Source organism: Pelmatolapia mariae, linkage group LG20 (genome assembly GCF_036321145.2).
Source record: "Pelmatolapia mariae isolate MD_Pm_ZW linkage group LG20, Pm_UMD_F_2, whole genome shotgun sequence".
In the NCBI taxonomy this organism is placed as follows: domain Eukaryota; kingdom Metazoa; phylum Chordata; class Actinopteri; order Cichliformes; family Cichlidae; genus Pelmatolapia; species Pelmatolapia mariae.
In genome coordinates, this window is record NC_086244.1 from 30,344,535 (window position 1) to 30,362,897 (window position 18,363).

Here is an 18,363-nt window from a genome sequence, read left to right on the forward strand (position 1 = left end):
GCTCTGCCACCAACCACCTCAAGCAGAGCCCGGAAACCACAGCACTCGATTGAGACAGGGTTAGCGATATCAGAATCTGCCTGTGTTTCCTGGTACTGTCTGATTATTTTCAGTAAATACACTCATAGAAAGGGTGTTTGAATGTGAGGGCAGTTTAAGACATGACTCATGTTCTGACTTTTTATAGTTCTGGGTCTTGATTAATTATTAAACATCTCAGTCCAGCCCGTGCCGTGAAACAATGTTTATTTCATTTATGTGTGATCATGAATGGCCCAGGGAGATTAATAATTAGCTGCCTGCTTCACGTTACAGAGATCTGTAGGGTCCATCCAAGTGATGACGAAACTTCTTCAGTCTCAGCTGAACGTAGGTTTATCCAATCTTATAAACAGCACATTTGCATAATGAGGGAAACTAGCAGCACTGAAGGAACTGGGCTGGGAGGTCAGTTCCTTGATCATTAATATCAAAACCTGCAGTCAGCTGAGACTGAAGAAGTCATTTGGATGAGTGACGAAACATTTCTCCCACTGAAAACACTACATCCAGATGAACAGAATCAACTGTCGTGTATACTTTGTCTTGTTCTTAAAACGGTCTTGCACTCAGACTGTATGCATGCAACTTCCCTCTTGTTTCCTAGGAAACTGGGTCAGCAATGCAGAAAGTCAAACAAATACTGGAAACTTGAGTCCAGGACAAGTGGTTGTTGATAAGAAGTTCCCATCAGTGTTCTAGGGCGCTGAAAAGTGGAAACTATTTTACTACCCAAGTATCACTGATCAAACATAATAGCTGAAGTATTTTTCAGAATAAAACAAATATGAATATGCAGACTCCTTCAGCAAGGTTCTGTTATACTTTATTGCTATTTCTATTTTTAGAAAACTGCTAAAGTTACAATAAAGCAGAGATGGTAGAACAAAAAATAATGCAACTTTTTAAAATAAAATTGTGGGTATATATTCTTTATTTCAGTATTTGCACAAAGTGTTTTTCATCCCACAAAGCTGTTCTCTCAATAGGCCACCATTTTCTGTGAAAGAGATTATAGAGAAATGTTAGACTTAAAGTAAAATAATCGAGTTAGCAGCATTCAAATTATGCACAAAAGTATGGACACTTACAGAGCTGATCCAGTCGATGTAAGAGCTGACTCGGGTAAAGACAGTGGGCTTCTTGGCGTAGTTGCAGCCGAGCCCAGAGCCAAAGCTGACAATACCGTGAACCTCCCAGACTCCAGCAGCGTTCATACAGTTCAGAGGACCGCCAGAGTCTCCCTGAGTCAGGTGGGAGAATCAAAGTGATCAGTGTGCGAATTCCACATTCAGCAGTCATTTCTTAGACGTGCCCACAATTTCCTGATTGCTTATCACACATTACAGAGATTCTTTTACATTTTATGTCGCTCACAAAAATGCAGCTTAGTAGAGATGGTTGTGACATCATTGGGAATAATATAATACAATTTTCGAACATTAATCTAATTTTCTTTTCCTTAAAATTAATAAAAATGTAATAACTTTATAATAACACCTTGTATTGTGTCGCTGGCTTTTGCAGAACCCACAGTTAACTCATTTTAATGCAAAGGCAAAATGGCCAATATTCATGTTTGAGAATCTTTGACTGGTAAATATGATAGCTTTGCTTAAAAATGAATGAGAGTTGCACTTGCTAGTCACTAGCTGTTATTTGTGGCTAAATGTTGTGCCAAGTGAGAAGATTGGATGGAAGAATAAATACAAAAAATATGTGTCCCTTCATTCACAGCATGTGGAAACGTGTGACTGAGTTAATTCCACAGTCTGTGTGGCAAACTCTGAACTTTTAGGAAAGTTGAGTTTAACTGAAGTTAGCTGATGTGCGAAAGTGTGACTCTTACAGTGTTACTTTATGCGATTAGAAAATCATTATTTTAGACTCACGTTGCAGCCAGCCACAACTCCGTCTCCACCCGCACAGACCATGGTTTCCTTCACCTGAGATCCCCACCAGTCAGGCTGACTGCAGGTTGGGTAGTCCACCACTGGCAGGAGAGCCTGCTGCAGGATGTCAGCAATGGGACCACCGGCTGTGTGGAGAACAAAGACGTAGTTCATCTCAGACAAAAATCTCAAACAAAAGAATCCAGGGGGCCAAAGGGCAGAACTCAGTTCTATTTAATATTGTTTTTTATTTCTTTATAAGCTCATTGTTGGGGCCCTCCACAACAGTTCCAGTTTTTCATGTGGCCCCTTGTAAAAAATTAATTGCTCACCCCTGTTTAATTGTAAAATAGTTATAATGGATTAGTCTGCAGAATGATCCTGAAAGGATTTTTGACTCTTCTTTGACTGGGTTCCCTAGTGACCTAATGGTTAAGACACCAAGTATGCCCTTACTTCCATTCCCCACTGTGCTATCCAAATTAATAACAGAAATATGAGTCTTTATTCCAGAAAAACAAAGCACTAAACAACCAAAAATGTGCCAGTGTCAATTAAAAGCATCATGTTAGTTAGTAAAAGTATGTGTGTATAGATTTAATTTAAAAAGTAAAAACATGCTAAGATAATACTGTATACTAGGAACTGACTAAGAAAAATCAACTTATCAAAAACATCCATATAGTCTTCCCTTCAAGGGTGAAAAAAAGAGAAAGAGACAGTTTACATAACAAGTTGTGTCACGTAATGATTATTTGAGAAGCTTTGAAGGGATGGATAGAATTAAAGAGAGCTTCTCTTAAAGAAAAAAAACAGGCACTCACTGAACAGGCGACCCCACCCAGTGATGTAGCAGGATTCATTATTGGGGAGCACAAATCCGGCCTCGGGAAGACAAGAAGCCATGACGGTATCAGAGAAGTTAACGGAGGACTCGAGCTTGATCAGGGCGATGTCATTACTGGGCAAGAAATGATTAAACATTGTATTTAACCAAATACTCAGCCCACAATTATAAATGCACATAATGCACATGATCTTTTTGATATTCAAGTCTCACAGGTAAATTCTTAGTAGTAGCGGTAAAATGTTACCGAATAAAAAAGGAGTTCCAGTCCTCATGCACAATGATGTTAGAGGTGCCGACGAACACAGAGCCATTCTCTGTCTCTAACAGGTTGTGCTTTCCCAGTGCCACTCTGTACTCCCTGCCAGAGCTGCAAGGTGACAGAGCAGATTATAATGCTGATATGTGAAAGCAAAAAGTTTGTTTCTGTGATTGTTAGTAATTCAATGCATGATTAAAACTCTTGGTTCTTATACCTGATACAGTGTGCAGCAGTGAGGACCCACTGGTCAGAGATCAGAGTGCCTCCACAGGTGTGTCTCCATTCACCCGCGCTGTTGTACTGCAGGGAAACCTAAAACATACATAAGAGTAGAGTGAATTACCTCTTTGCTCTGTTTGAGCTTGATTTTTGTGCTTTATGAGAGTGCTGCTTGTTATACTGGTTGCAGTCTGTTCGCCCTTGTGGGAGTTTGCAAAGTGTTTGTTCTTACTTTGTCATTTCTCTGGATAATCTAAAATCACCCAAACTGTATCAGCATTTCAGTGTTTTAAAAACCATATCCAGCATCTCCTATGTCTCTTAATTTACTGTACTGTAACCACTCTAAACTTTTTTTTTAAAGATCCTTCAATAATGCTTAAAATTGCCTCCAGAACTTTTTATTTACCAGTCTACCAGTAAATAAAGTCTGCCTATCTTTAACAGAATACATTTTATGTTGATGATATTCAGATTTTTCTGAATAAAGTTTTGAGATTTTACCTGCCAGGGCCAGCTGTGAGGCCTGACATCATGTCCTCCAACCACCCGAGACAGCACAGGGGGGAAGGTAGGCAGCCCACACCCGTAGGCTGAGGGGACATATGAGACAAAGATTTTTTAAAAATGCACATTGTTTACCTGCATGAAATTTTGTAGAAATTTTGTAGAAAATACCCACTGAAGAGACAGCTGGATAAAACCAGATTTTTGTGTGCAGTGTTTGAAAAGCTCCTTACCTCCAGCGACAAACAGAGCAAGCACCAGAAACTTCATCTTGGCTGTATCTCCACAGATTCCATTCATCCTGTGACGTTTTTATACCTTTCACACTGTTATGCAACAGAAATCCTTGGAAACTGAGCCTCTGACAAGCCTTGATGCTTGGGTGGAGCTAAGTGAATGGGACAAAGTATTTTGGAGTTCAGTATTTTTTATGTTTTTTTTTTTTTTTTAAACGTGTCAGTGGAATTGAGGGTTTTTAACTTTATCACCACATGCTGCAGTTCACACAAAGACACAAAGAACCTTACTGCATATCTAATGCAACGCCCCCTATTCTGATTTCCTTTGAAATGCTGCACTCTCATGTAGGTGGAGGAAGAAAAAAAAACACAGAATGACACAGCTGTCTAATGAACTAATACATTATTATTAGTGTAGCACTGACATACTACTTCCCTTGTATATGTTCAGTTAGTTTTTGGACAGTGACACAGAATTTGCACTTGTGCCTCTGATCGTATAAAAATGTCTGCCATATTTTTGTTAAACCCCTTGACTTGTAAATCATTATATAATATTATAGATATTTAAGCAAGAGTTTCAACTAGGAAATTGCTTGCATAGTTTATATTATTCTATTTGGTCCCATTTGGCATGGTTTAGATGTGGAGCTAGTGTTATTCCAGTAGTTACGGGCAGAATTTATGGACCTAAGTGTGAAAATGGAAAATTAATTTTTTCTTTGATGTTAAAATACGGGACTGACTTGTTTAATACCCAAGCTTCAGACTCTCTTGCATGTAATGTAAAAGATGTGACCAATTCAGCAGGCATCTGCATGGTTCACACAGAGGTAGAGACGGGGAGATAAGGTTTATTTGGGGATATCTGTGGTTACTTATCTCCAAGGTTGATTTGTTTTTCCTACCAAAATTTCACTTGCTGTGCTGAGGGAAACATTGCAACATGCGATTTCTGCCTGCTAACTCACTATATAAGGGGTAGCAAGTGCCTCTAAACTTCTACTGAAGAGAGTCACAATGATGTTCATTTTCTTGGCTTTGTTTGTTGTCGGCGGTAAGCAAATGCGTCTTTGACGATTATGTTACATGTTGGCAAATAAATGTGAACATGCTGTAATACTTCTGACTCTAATGCAGCATCAGAAATCATCATATTTTCTACTGTTTCCTCTTAGCCTACGGGTGCGGCACCCCCACCTATCCCCCCATTCTCACCAGAGTGGTTGGTGGAGAAGATGTCCGTGCACACAGCTGGCCCTGGCAGGTATACACCTTTCAAACTCTTCTTAAAGATTTTCTGTTTTCCCCACACTGTGACTCATTGTGCTGTGCTGTTATTTGTTGTCCTCAGATCTCTCTGCAGTACAGGAGTGGCAACAACTTCTATCACACCTGTGGTGGTACTCTGATCTCCAACGAGTGGGTCCTCACTGCTGCTCACTGCATCGGGTATGACAAAACAAAAAAAAAAAAAAGAGAAAAAAGGAAGACGTCTAAAATGGAATGCACACATATGGCACAGAAACAGGCATACTGTAGAGATCGTAGGGTATTATATATTGCCACATATAACTTGTATATAAAAAATGTATAACTTTTCTTTTCGTTTTTGTGTTTGGCCAAGCAGCAGTTACACCTACAGAGTTTACCTGGGAAAACATAGTCTGGACACCGCCAATGAGTCTGGCTCCATCGCCATCAGCCCTTCTGTTATTGTTGTCCATCCTAACTGGGACTCTTACAACATTCGGTGGGCCATTTAGCCCACAGTACACTGTTGTGGGATGGAAACTATGTTATTATGTTTCAAATACTTAATTCATGCTATCGCTGTTTGTTAGCACTCTCTAAGTATGACATTTCTATCCACACCCTAGCAATGACATTGCCCTGATCAAACTGTCATCACCTGTTCAAAACACTAACGCCATCTCGCCTGCCTGTCTTCCTACCTCTGGTGAGACCCTGCCTAATGGTGCTCCCTGCTATGTCACTGGCTGGGGACGTCTGTGGAGTAAGTTCTATTATAGTAACTATATAAAAGTTCAAGTAACTATAAAGGCTGCTCACTTTAAGCTCCAAAGCCCCGTCTTCAGTGTTTTATAAGTTTTAATATGTTTTCCTGTGGATAATTTTCTCTTGTGAGTTGCTTCTTGTCACTGGCTTACAGTGACAGAAATTCCCCAAAATACACATTTTAAAGTATCACAAAAGGCCTCTCGCATCATATAAATCAAAATAGTCTGGATTTTTTATGCAGTTTTTAAATCTCACCATCTTGACTCTAGCCCTGAATCTGAATGCGTTGTCTTTCTCCTCTAAAGCTGGAGGTCCTGTTGCTGACATCCTGCAGCAGGCTCTTCTTCCTGTTGTTGATTACAGCACCTGTTCCAGGTCTGACTGGTGGGGCAATCTGGTCACCACAAACATGATCTGTGCTGGTGGAGATGGTGTTGTGTCTAGCTGCAACGTGAGTCAAATGTAGTTTATTTCACCAACTTTGAAGTATTTGTCGTTGTTTAAATCAAAAAATATGTCCTAGCCTCAAGAGCATCTTTCTATTACCACATTTGCCCTTTAGGGAGACTCTGGCGGTCCCCTGAACTGCCAGAACCCTGATGGCTCCTGGGATGTCCATGGAATTGTGAGCTTTGGCTCAAGCGCGGGCTGCAACTACTACAAGAAGCCCTCTGTCTTCACCAAGGTCAGCGCCTACATCTCCTGGATCAACAATGTAAGTATAAAAAACTTTTGTTCAAAATATCTCACAGTACACAAGATACTTTTTTAAAAGACAAAACTACAAAAGAAAGATGATCTGTCACTTGTTTGTGCCAATTATTACACAAATTATAAAATGCTCCATACTCCAATCTTAATTTTAATTTGAACTTCAACTGCTCGGTAGCTAGGAACATGGAAACTGATCCATGCCTTTTTCAGGAGCAATTTTAAACATCCTCTTAATGCTTTTTTTGTCCAGGTGATGACCTCATACTAAGCTATGGACGGGCTTTTGTCAAACTTAGCAGGTAGTTAAATGATCAAATAAAAAACATACAGTGGATAATTCAGAGTCCTGTGTGGTTTCTTGGTCATGGAAGAGGAAACAGTTTAAACTAAACATTTATTAAGCATGTGCAAACAACTTCCTATGTAATTTTTGTTCAAGTAAGATAATTTTCATATTTAGTCATGGATTTTATTGTAATGACTACAAGATAGTCCTGCCAATTAATAACCACATGCTAAAGAACGGAACGTAATCACCACAAATCCGAGGTTCATCAATAATTGAATCTCCATCCTGCAGTGGAAAATGTGCAAAAAACAAAACAGTTATGAACAGGGTGTGGAAAAATAACCACAAAGCAAAAATACATTATGAAGAGCAAAAAAGGCAAAATTCTTTACATGCCAAAGGAAAATGCAAACAAGCTGCAGGCTGGGAAAACAGGCCAGTCGTTCTTGGGAACAGTCTTTTCCTCCAGGCTTCATTTTTATTAAATAGCTGCTTGTGCTGCAGGATGAGAGCATCCATCTGTTTTCGTGACACCATTTTGCAGTCATCTGAAACACCCCTGAAGACAAAACAAACCATAATTTTCCTTACTCTGAAAGCAGAAGCCACATCTACATAAACACAAATAGAATACATAATTTCCATAGAAGTTATCCGAATGGTTTCAGGTGGAACTGTGACAGCAAAACTTCCCAGAATTTCCGCTTTCCGCCACTACCTGGTTTACCCTTCATGTAAACAGTAGTTTACACACACAGCAACTTGTGTGGATGCCAGCCTGATTTCTGCTTAACCCTATAGAGGGTGCTAAGATTAGATTAGATATGTACATTTTGAAATTGAACCATAGTTACACACTTACTTAAAGGGTTGCATATATAAAGATTTTAAAACATATTTGTGATCTTCAGTAAAAAGTGTCATTAAAAATGGTTTGTTTATACTAAAGCAAGAATGTCAAACCCATTTTACATCGTGGACGACAAACAGCCAACATGGTATTATGTGGACTGGACCAGTGAAACTCCAACTTCTGCCAGTGGACAGAAATTTAAGTACAAATTTAATTGGTTATATGTCCTAATATTAGAAAGAGAAGCACAATTTCTGTTTTTCCACATGATAAAGAAATGTTGCCGTATTAAATGAAAGAAATCTTTCACATGACTCTATGGGCATTTTGTCTTTTGGGTTTTTATCAGTAGAAAAAGCTCTAGAAGTCCAAAACGGTTATAACTTTTAAAACACAGTTAAAAGTACAAAATGTATGTCCTCCTTCACATTTTGCAAAGACATCCAGTGGTCCGGATTTAAGCCTTCCCGGACCAATTCTTGCCCCCGGACCTTATGTTTGACACCGCTAAGGTAACTTAGTTGGTCCCACCTCAATGACCTCTGTGGTCTCTGTGGCTTCACTCAGTCATCTAGCAGCTAGCTCACTAGCCTTTCCTTGCGTTTGACGCATTTCTGTCATCCAGCAGTCTGCTATAAACGGGTTTCCACATGGATTCGTTGCATGCTCACTGCATATTACATCAGCAAGCATTGGCAGCTTAAAAAAAGGAGCTCATATTCACTCACTGTGAAACAAAGTGAAGCAGTACTGAGTTGGAAAATGTCTAAAGAGGACCTACAGCAATTTCCAGTGCTGATAAACAGTCCTTAAGCGCTGAACCTCACAATCCCAGGACTGTTGTCCATCCATCCATCCATTTTCTTCCGCTTATCCGGGGCCGGGTCGCGGGGGCAGCAGCCCAAGCAGAGAAGCCCAGACCTCCCTCTCCCCAGCCACCTCCTCCAGCTCATCCGGGGGAACACCAAGGCGTTCCCAGGCCAACCGAGAGATATAATCTCTCCAGCGTGTCTCCTGCCGGTGGGACATGCCCGGAAAACCGCGCCCAGGAGGCATCCTTGTCAGATGCCCGAACCACCTCAACTGGCTCCTTTCGATGTGGAGGAGCAGCGGCTCTACTCCGAGCCCCTCCCGAAGAGAGAGGCTAGCCACCCTTCGGAGGAAGCCCATTTCCGCCGCTTGTATTCGCGATCTCGTTCTTTCGGTCACTACCCACAGCTCGTGACTATAGGTGAGGGTAGGGGCGTAGATCGACCGGTAAATTGAGAGCTTCGCTTTTACACTTAGCTCTCTCCTCACCACAACAGACAGGTACAGCGTCCGCATCACTGCGGCCGCTGCACCAATCCGTCTGTCGATCTCCCGACCCGAGATACTTAAACTCCTCCACTTGTGGCAGGGTCTCGTCCCTGACCCGGAGTGGAGGAGAATCGCTACCTTATCGTGGTGGAGGGGTTTGTGTGTGCCAGGGATCCCAGGGGCTATGTTGTCTGGGGGCTTTTGCCCAATGGTTGGGTCCTGGGTGAGGGACCAGACAAAGAGCGATTCAGAAGACCCCTATAAAAAGACCATCGAGGGAACAGTTCACCCTGCCCGGGATAGGGTTACCGGGGCCCCGCCCTGGAGCCAGACCCGGGGAGGGTGCCCGAGGGCGAGCGTCTGGTGGCCGGGCCTTAGTCCGTGGGGCCCGAAAAAGGGAAATGGGCCCATCTTCCTGCAGGCCCACCACCCGCAGGAGGCACCGTAGGGGTCGGGTGCAATGTGAGTCGGGCGGCGGCCAGGAGCGGAGGTCCTGGCGGACCGACTCCCGGCTACCAAGACTGGCCCAGGACTGTTGTCTTCCAGGATTTAGGCTGACTAGCGTCTCACCTGGCATCCCATTCGTCAGAGGTATGAAAGTTATTGTTAATGGCCTTCTTATTTTTTTAACCGGACTGGAGATATGTAGAACAGAGCAGTATGTATAAGTGCTGATTAATTACTTATTATGGCGACGTGGAGTAAATAGTTTCTATTATTTGGTAAGGATGTGCGTGTGTGAGCTAGCTTGGGTTGTTAAATGAAAATTAGCTTATCTTAATGTTAAGAGAAGCGATTAGCTATTTTTAAAATGCACATTAAGCAAAAGTTTGTATTTTCTGCACTTACTGACACAAAGGCGAGAAAAAAAATCACATGAATTCGTATATACGTGTGAATATAATCACACAAAATCACTCGTGTGTAAACGCAGTTGTTAAAGAGACCAACAAGAAAAGTAAAAAAAAAGAAAACTTACCAAACAAACACTAATTTTCTGTGTGCAATAGAGGGAGTTGGGTTGTGGGCTTGTCTTTTTGTCTTTTTTTATTTGAAATAAACAAACAACAAAAAGGTTGTGAAGTAAATCTGTAATCAGTGGTGCTGCTAAATGCTCTGGTTAAGCTAATATGTATTTGTGTTTTCATGCAGTCTTAAATATATAAAAATGTATATTAATCAGGCAAACTTTGTCATAATCATTTTTGCGCATTAAAGACAGAAGTGTGTGTGTTAAATCATATAAATACCTCTTGACTGCACTAAAATGCCAGAGGTCAACATGTTGCCATTTGTGCTGTAATAATGCCATCTAGAGGACAAATAAGTGAACACATTACATTAGATAAAAGTACCCAGTATGCTATTGTACAAGCTACGTGAAAAACTCATGGTATTAATAATAACGTCACTGTCCATCAGTAGTTACATAATAGTTAATAATCTTGCTGTAAACAACTTCTTTTACATTTACAGTCAAACATTAGAATATTGAATCCTGAAAGTTCTGTATTCTGTGTGATTAGGAGTAGTTACTGCCAATATACAGACAGAACCTGTAAGCGTTATGATACCACAGCAATAAATGACAAAGTTAATGAAGGGTTGCATTTTGTATCTGAGGATTTGTGGCAGTAGAGAGTGTGAATCATTTCAGATCTGTGTGTCTGGGCATCTTTATAACCTTCCTCCTACACAGTCTAATAACCTTTCGACTTTAACGTATGACTGAAGGCAGTAATCTTAGCATTTGGTACCGATTTTACTTTGTGCCGTACAGGAGCTCATTGCTTTAAACGATGTGGTGAAGTTTTAGAAAAGAAGAAAATAGTGGAATCTTGAGGGTTTTTTTTTTTTTTCATAAGTCTGTTATTGGAGTGGTTGCTTACAATTTGTAACTTCTGATCTCAGTATGACAGCGATATTTTGTGAAATTATATTCAGATTTAAAAGATAATTATAATGAACTTACTATGGCTTTTTAATACTCCTGCCAATGAGGTTATGGTATTATAGTTTTTATGTGTGGTGCCATTCTGTCTTCAAATGTGATAGCTTGACAAACTTTCAATTCTGATAAAACTTTGTAGTGGTGTAGCATGAGTTCATGCTAACAATCCATTATGTGAAGGTCAACTGAAAATGGACAAAAAGCCTTACACATTAGTTGTATATTGTTTATTATTAATCTCTTCTTTAAAGTCAATAGATTAATGTGAAGACCAAAGTGATAATAATGATATATAGAGTTATTTAAAACTGTGTTTCTTACTGACAACATGCAGGCATATAAGGAATGGCATATATGGATTCAAAATAACATTTTTAATTATGAATTTGTTATGTGCAGTACAGTAACAGGTTATAACTTTTTAAACACATACCAGATTGAATACATGTACAGTGCTCCTAAAATTAAAATAAACATGTGATTTTTTTTCACTTGATATTTATTGCTAAACATATAACTTACTAAAACATGAAATGGATGCTACACATGTACACTCAAAATTATGTCAAGTATATTAAAAAGTGTTTCTACTAGGGTTGCAACTAATGATTATTTTGATAGTCGACCAATCTGCCTAATTTGTCTTTGATTTGTCGATTAGCCAACGATTATTTCGAGAAATCTTATCTCCGCTTCCAGTGGGCAAACCTCCTGTTCTAGGCTCTAGTAGCTCACCTGCTAAAGTCTGCCCACCTGTGAATATTACCCTACTGTCCTGTCCCACAGCAAATTAAAATAATGACCTACAAAACATAAGAATTTAAAAATAATCAAAGGTTTTTTTTTTAAAACATTAATCAATAGGACTGTCAGAATAAAAATGGAATACATGAAAATATTAGGTAATACAAATTAATATGCTAGCAATATTTCAACAACAAAAAATAATGTGGACATAGGAAACTAAAAATGGCTTCTATCTACAAGTTGAAATAAAGCTTCAAATCAAATACATTTTTTAAATTTTATTTCCAGTTCAAAATAACAAGTTAACAAAGTTTTCAGGTGATTGAGTTCATGAATTCACGATTGCAGTGGACATGCTCAGAATGTGACGTTTGCTCTTATCTTAGAGATGTTTTCAGCAGATACCATGCTAAAGATGCTCTCTGTCATTACTTCAGCTGTTTGAGAAGTGCATGAGCTCAAACTAATCTTTACTCCTTTGCTTAATACCAGTAAAACAGAACAAAACAAAATAACAAGCTGACGTCACAGCTCCACGGTGCAGTGTTTGAAATGCTCGTGCACTGTGGTATTGATCTCTTAAGCAAGAAATGCACCAATAAACATATTAGAGAATGTTTATATAATGCAAAGAAAATAACTCCAAGAGGGAAGTTTTTTTGGAATGCTATTTTTGATAATATCAACTGGGATAAAGCGTGGCTTGTTCCTTTTAGATTTTGTATTACAAACAAAGTTAGAGAATTACATTTGAAAATATTACATAACATATATCCATCCAACACATACATTTCAAGATTCTGTGACATTGATAGAAAATGTACCTTTTGTAAAACTGAACTTGAAAGTGTTACTCATTTGTTTTATGGCTGTTCATATAGTGGTACATTCTGGAGAGAGCTTGAAAATTATATACTGTGCAAAACAACATACGAAATCAAAATTGAAGGGAAGAACATTATCACTTATTTTGAAACTAAAGAAAAAAAAAATGTACCATTGTCAATCTTTATATCATATTAGGGAAATTCCATATACATAAATGTAAATTTCAAAACTCAGCCCCATCATTTAATTTGTTTTTGATTGAAATTGAATATTACTTAAACTCTCTTAAATTAACTTCCAATAAAAATGGTTTATCATTGATTGAAATTCATTCAGAAATGTTTAACGAATGAGCTGTCACAAATACAACTTTCAAGTACGAAGTTGTTATGAAGTCTGTCACATTCCCTTTTTTCCCCCCTTTATTTATTTATCCTTCTTATTTCATTGTACTGTATATTGTTACTTTATTTGCCCTGTATGTCTACTGTACAAACTGAACTGGAATGACTGACTGTTCGCTTTATAATTTCAAATAAAGTTGAAAAAAAAAAATGCTCGTGCACTGCAGTAGGCGATACTGCCCCCATAGCTTCCTGTAGTGTATTGCAGCTACAAAAATCATTTAGGTGGTTTTACTATATGAACCGTCGACAATAAAATTCCGCTTCGACGAATTTTCATAGTCGTCGTCGTCGTCGTCGTCGAGTATAGCGATGAATCGTAGTTTCAACAAGGCAAATAACAAAAGGCTGCACTTTGCACGTGCTTTTACTGCACTACAAACGAATTAAATATGTTTTAATATAATAAATCTAATATTATTCCCTTCAAAGTAAATACTGTCCAGAGAGCGAGCTGCCTTTGTGGAGGTTTGTGCTATTTGGAGTGCTTTGTGTTCTTAATAATACACAAAAGACTGTTAAAGAGAAAATGATTTCAAAGATTATTAGAGATAGAAGATACAATATGGTACAATATCATAGGGCTTTTTTTTAAAAGACAATCTTGTTCTATACAACTATTAGATTGATCTGATTATCTGGTTGCGGGATATCAGCGATACATTAGAGTTTATATATAGAGCTTCTGTTGTGCGGATTTTTCATATATAATTAAGATCAACGTGTTTTTGAACAGGAGATCACCAACACATGTGACTTTAAACAACCATTACAGCATTTAGGGAAAAAGCAAGCGCACCATGTAGAAGAAAAGTCTTTATAAATTCTAAATTCATGTTCTGGTACAGTGCCACCCTACGTTGGGAAGAGACACATTAAATAATTATTATTCCTTCTTTCCGGTGTTATTTTTCTAATTTACAGGTTATTTCGTCAAAACCCCAGTTACTGTCTTGTCTTCTTTGAGAGGAGATCTCATTTATAACCATAATGTTACACAGTAATTATTAACAGAGACCCACAATGCCCCTGTTTTGCTCCAAGGGTTCATTTGCATGTTAATTATCATTAGCGACACAGGGGGAAAAAAACAACAAAATGAAACATAACAGTTAAATAAGCAATCCTATTTTTCACAGCTCTTCCATCAGAAATCATCTGACTTACATCATTAGGCCTCAAGCTTTCACCTTGGTCGTTGACACATTGCAAGTAATATTTTCTAGAAAATCTTTAATTTAATTCATCAACTGATTTTATGCTTTTGGGCAAAGGGCTTGAAATATTTATGATATATACAAATTGCAATTTATGCTGAAAGAAAGATGGATCATATTGGTTATTAGTTTTTGGCAGCATTAGTTTATATTTGAGTTGTTTTTAAAGCGAGTAAGTGCACAGAGCAGACTAAAGACACAGCATGCAATTTAATACTATGATGCCTATCACTGCTTTTAAAAAAAGATAATGACATTATTTTCTTTGTATGCACTGATTACTGTGTAAGTTTGTTTACTTCCCAGCAAAAGCAAATTCTTTTGTGGTGAATTTTTTGTCATGACAATATTGAACCTTTTATATATATTATAGAACTGGGAGAGGTAATATTAGCTCAAGATACAAGGTCATCATTTTGTTTCATGGCTCTCCTGGAGCTTTGCAAATAGAGGCATAAAACAAAACAATGGCACATAAAACTGTGATTTTGTATTTTGAATTTCAGTCCATTGATCCTTTTAGAAGTATATTTTCTTTTGCCACAAGATGGCGACAGATTGCTGTCTCATAGCCTTTCCTCCATTACTGTGTAGAATAAGAGTTTCTCCATAAATTCAAACTTAGATGTAACAGACTAAACAGAGACTGCACTGCAGTGGAGCACATGAATGATGTCAGAACTGCAGCTGCTTCTTCTTCTTCTTTTTTTTTTTTAGGTCATGTGAGTCTGTGATTAAATAAAAAAACAAATTTACAAGGGCTGATTTTTAAATCTCTAAACTTACTCCTGGGTACAACCTTTGGAGTTTTTACCCGGGGACATAATACTTTTAACTGTAACTCCAGTAAATTTAGATTATATCACTAGATTTAATTTACACTGTTGGATTACCTGCTAGAATCCACCAAGTTGTTAGATCCATTTTAACAATAGTTCACATCTTATCCCTGTCAGAAACAGTACTGTTGAGCAGTTCTGTTTTGCCCTTTTTGTTGTAATCATATGTTTTACTTTTTCCTTACTCCTCATGACCACCTGTCAAGGGTTAGAAAGCTACAGGTCTATTTTGCCCAAGGTGTGGGCAGAACATTTTGTGTGTGAGAGGGTTTATTGCACAATGACAGTTGTCATTTGGGACACACATGGAGCTTTCAAGTTCAACCAACTTTAAATGAAATCATTCAGATGCTATCATTTCATCTTGTATAAGCAGCAGTTTTTATAACCACACTTGCATAAATGCTTCTATATTTCAATCAGTTGTTAATCTCCTAGTGTAGTAAAAGTGTGTGAATAATGTGACATCTGATGTCTACATTTCAGCAACAACCACACACACGCACACGCACACACACACACACACACACACACACACACACACACACACACACACACACACACACACACACAGCAACAAAGAAATGTAATGTTATTTATTAAGTGTTGCTCTCTACCACCCTGGTATTAGTAAGGAGTTGTTGGCCTGTGCAGGTTCACTGCTGGGAAATGGAGTTTAAACATCGCAAAGGATGGAAGCCGTTAAGTGGCCCCTCAGCACAAGCTCTAACAATACATATGACCAGTGTTTAGCACCACTTTGGTTTTGAAGAACATGATTTAAGGGTGCCAAGTGACAGCCGCAGTGACTTCATGCCAGACATCCTCCAACTCGCCCATGGCCTTTCACTTTACACTCCTGGGTGTGCTAATCACCTCCTTCAAATAGAACCATGAGATCACATTTTCTTGTTGTAAAAGATCACTGTGAATAAAAAGAGCTGCAGGTGCGATGTCGTGTTAGTGACGTTAAATGTGTTCGCTTTTCACCTCCTGACTTTGTACACTTTTCAAAACGGGCTTGCAAGCTGATGAGATCCTAAATGTTACAATTCATCGACAATCTACGGTTCAGTATAAAAGTTTTACTCATTCACACATGTGTAATCCCCCTTGTTATTTTTATTAAATGTGCTGCTCAGTATGTCTGATCTTTATTGGTTTTAGCACTGCACACATGCCATGCTGGCATGTCTGCTTTTGCGTTTATCCAGGCCTGGAATTTTGTCATGCTACGTACTCTTGCAGCAAGCACTGGTCCTGCGGTGGGTAGATGACGTGCAAGCAGGCATAAAAACACAAAGTGGAAGTGGACAGCGGGTACAATATTAATTTTCACTTTTTGTTTTTGCAGTTAAAAGGGGGCTACAGTATGCCAGTGCACATTTAACGCTCAATGGGCTTGATGTCATCATCACCAAAATGTGCATGCGTGTGTGCGCGTGTGCGCAGAGGCAGGCTCTTCCCGTGTGGGCATCAGGGGACAAAGTAGCCTTTATGCAGTGTGCTGAGCTCCAAGGCAGAAACATTGTTGAGCAGTAAAACATTCTGTAACTGAAACCACATGTTCCAGAGTGTACGACAGACAAACACAGGCAGCTTCGGCATCTCTGTATCAGGAGTTGGTGCCCTATCATCGGGGGCTCGGGGGCTCCATTTTGACTCCAATGCAACACTCTCGTTTAGCATTATGCGTTTTATATGCATCAGGAAACTAAAATCAGGAACAGACTGTCCTTGGTAAAAAAAAAAAAAAAAAAGTTGTGCAAGAGCGCAAAGGGACAAATTTGGTCTGACAAATTTTTAAATGCAACCTAAGCCGTTTGCTGCTGTATATATTTATATTTGGTTATATAGTGCCAAACATGTCGGCTAGCCAATAGCCTATGGCTTAGAGACGCTTACAAAAAATGGCAAATCAACAGTGAGAAGTCGATTATTGTTACACTTTCCAGAATAAATCTATTGAATTCGCCTGAGCTGCTATATAGTTTTTATAGCATTATGCTAACCTCATGCAATTTTTCAAAATCTTTGTTAGAGACATTTCAAGCAATTAAAAACGCAACTTAAAAGCAAAGCTGCTGTGATGCAAAAATCCTTTAGAAACATTTTCCATAACCTCTTTGGATGCTGAAACTTTTATTTCACTCTCTGTATGACCTCAGTAGACCACTGTTGCTGGAGCTACTGTGTTTGCTTAATGGTGGCTTTCTAAATTGTCGGAAAACTTGTCAGTTAGAGTGTTTTCCTTCATAAAACTGATGTGCAGGCTGGAGTGGTTTAGTCACTTCTGTTCAGTGATGTTTTTTCCATTCTCATACCTCTCCAACAAAGTTTCAGGATACACTTACAGATTTCTAGCTGTGAATGAATGTGGTAATTAGCAAACTAAAGTATTCAGATCAGTCAGCTCCCCAACGTTAAGGCTGAACCCTCGACCCAGACCCAGTGCCCCAATTTCCGTCTTCCTGCTAATGCTTGCTTAAACTTTACTTAGCTTGGCTGAATGTCCGCCCACTTCTACCTTTTTCTTTTTCTCTTAATCTTCACCTCAAACCTATAATTCTTCTCAGCTCAGGTTAGTAAAGTAGTTGGCTATATGAAAAGGGATTGCTGCAGGATTTCTCTTTGTATTGTTTTAAGCTGTGGCCTATAGACTGAGAGGTAGAAATTAAAGGACAAACATGCATATTTATAAAATTTACTGGTTAATAAATGTGTATCGATTCGAAATTCCTTCAGAAAACCTTTCAGTGGAGTGCATATAATTGTAAAAATGGTCTTGAACTTTTTCAATTAGTGGGCTTTTGTAATGAATTTGCGATTGTTAATGGGTATTAACCACTTCACTTAGAACCCATAATGGTCTTTTGAAGTGCTTGATTGTGTTATTGCAGATCTTCTGAGAAAGCGTTGTTTGAAGACCTCACAGGTTCCCCCCTAATCTGATTGGCCACGGATGTCCTGGCACAGGACCTTTCTTCATGCTCTGGGGATTGACAAGAGCTCTTGAAGACTCAAAAAGTCACTTGTCCAAATACAGCCTTGTTTAATTACAGGAGGGGGATGCACGCATATCATCGCACACAATCGCCCAAGCCCAATAAATGCCCGGTCTAATTCTTTTCAGACTAGATATTCAGCTCCACCTCCAAAAGAATCTCTATCCAAATAGGAACTGGATTTGGGTCT

The 18,363-nt window shown here is 38.9% G+C and overlaps 2 protein-coding genes across 2 annotated transcripts; one reads left to right on the top strand and one right to left on the bottom strand.

The window, feature by feature from the left end:
• Nucleotides 1–1,021: 1,021 nt before the first annotated feature.
• On the bottom strand, nt 1,022–4,036 carry LOC134618567 (chymotrypsin-like elastase family member 2A). The gene is made up of 8 exons (XM_063464026.1): nt 4,000–4,036; nt 3,764–3,852; nt 3,255–3,352; nt 3,026–3,148; nt 2,756–2,892; nt 1,932–2,077; nt 1,131–1,283; nt 1,022–1,039 (listed from the first exon to the last, which is right to left on the bottom strand). Exons 1-8 carry the CDS (start codon nt 4,034–4,036, stop codon nt 1,022–1,024), a joined length of 801 nt encoding a protein of 266 aa, XP_063320096.1.
• Nucleotides 4,037–5,025: 989 nt separating this feature from the next.
• LOC134618538 (chymotrypsin-like elastase family member 2A) lies at nt 5,026–7,009 on the top strand. Its single transcript, XM_063463980.1, has 8 exons — nt 5,026–5,062; nt 5,184–5,272; nt 5,360–5,457; nt 5,636–5,758; nt 5,886–6,022; nt 6,333–6,478; nt 6,590–6,742; nt 6,992–7,009. The coding sequence occupies exons 1-8, from the start codon at nt 5,026–5,028 to the stop codon at nt 7,007–7,009; spliced, it is 801 nt and encodes a 266-aa protein (XP_063320050.1).
• Nucleotides 7,010–18,363: the final 11,354 nt, after the last annotated feature.

Excerpts from the sequence above, each read along its gene's own strand:
- LOC134618567 (XM_063464026.1), bottom strand. The coding sequence starts at position 4,036 with ATGAAGTTTCTGGTGCTTGCTCTGTTTGTCGCTGGAG. Across the intron at positions 3,353-3,763 it reads CTCACAGCTGGCCCTGGCAG|GTTTCCCTGCAGTACAACAG; the intron begins GTAAAATCTCAA and ends TGTATGTTTTAG. Across the intron at positions 1,284-1,931 it reads GAGTTGTGGCTGGCTGCAAC|GGAGACTCTGGCGGTCCTCT; the intron begins GTGAGTCTAAAA and ends CACCTGACTCAG.
- LOC134618538 (XM_063463980.1), top strand. The coding sequence starts at position 5,026 with ATGATGTTCATTTTCTTGGCTTTGTTTGTTGTCGGCG. Across the intron at positions 5,458-5,635 it reads ACTGCTGCTCACTGCATCGG|CAGTTACACCTACAGAGTTT; the intron begins GTATGACAAAAC and ends TTGGCCAAGCAG. Across the intron at positions 6,479-6,589 it reads GTGTTGTGTCTAGCTGCAAC|GGAGACTCTGGCGGTCCCCT; the intron begins GTGAGTCAAATG and ends TTTGCCCTTTAG.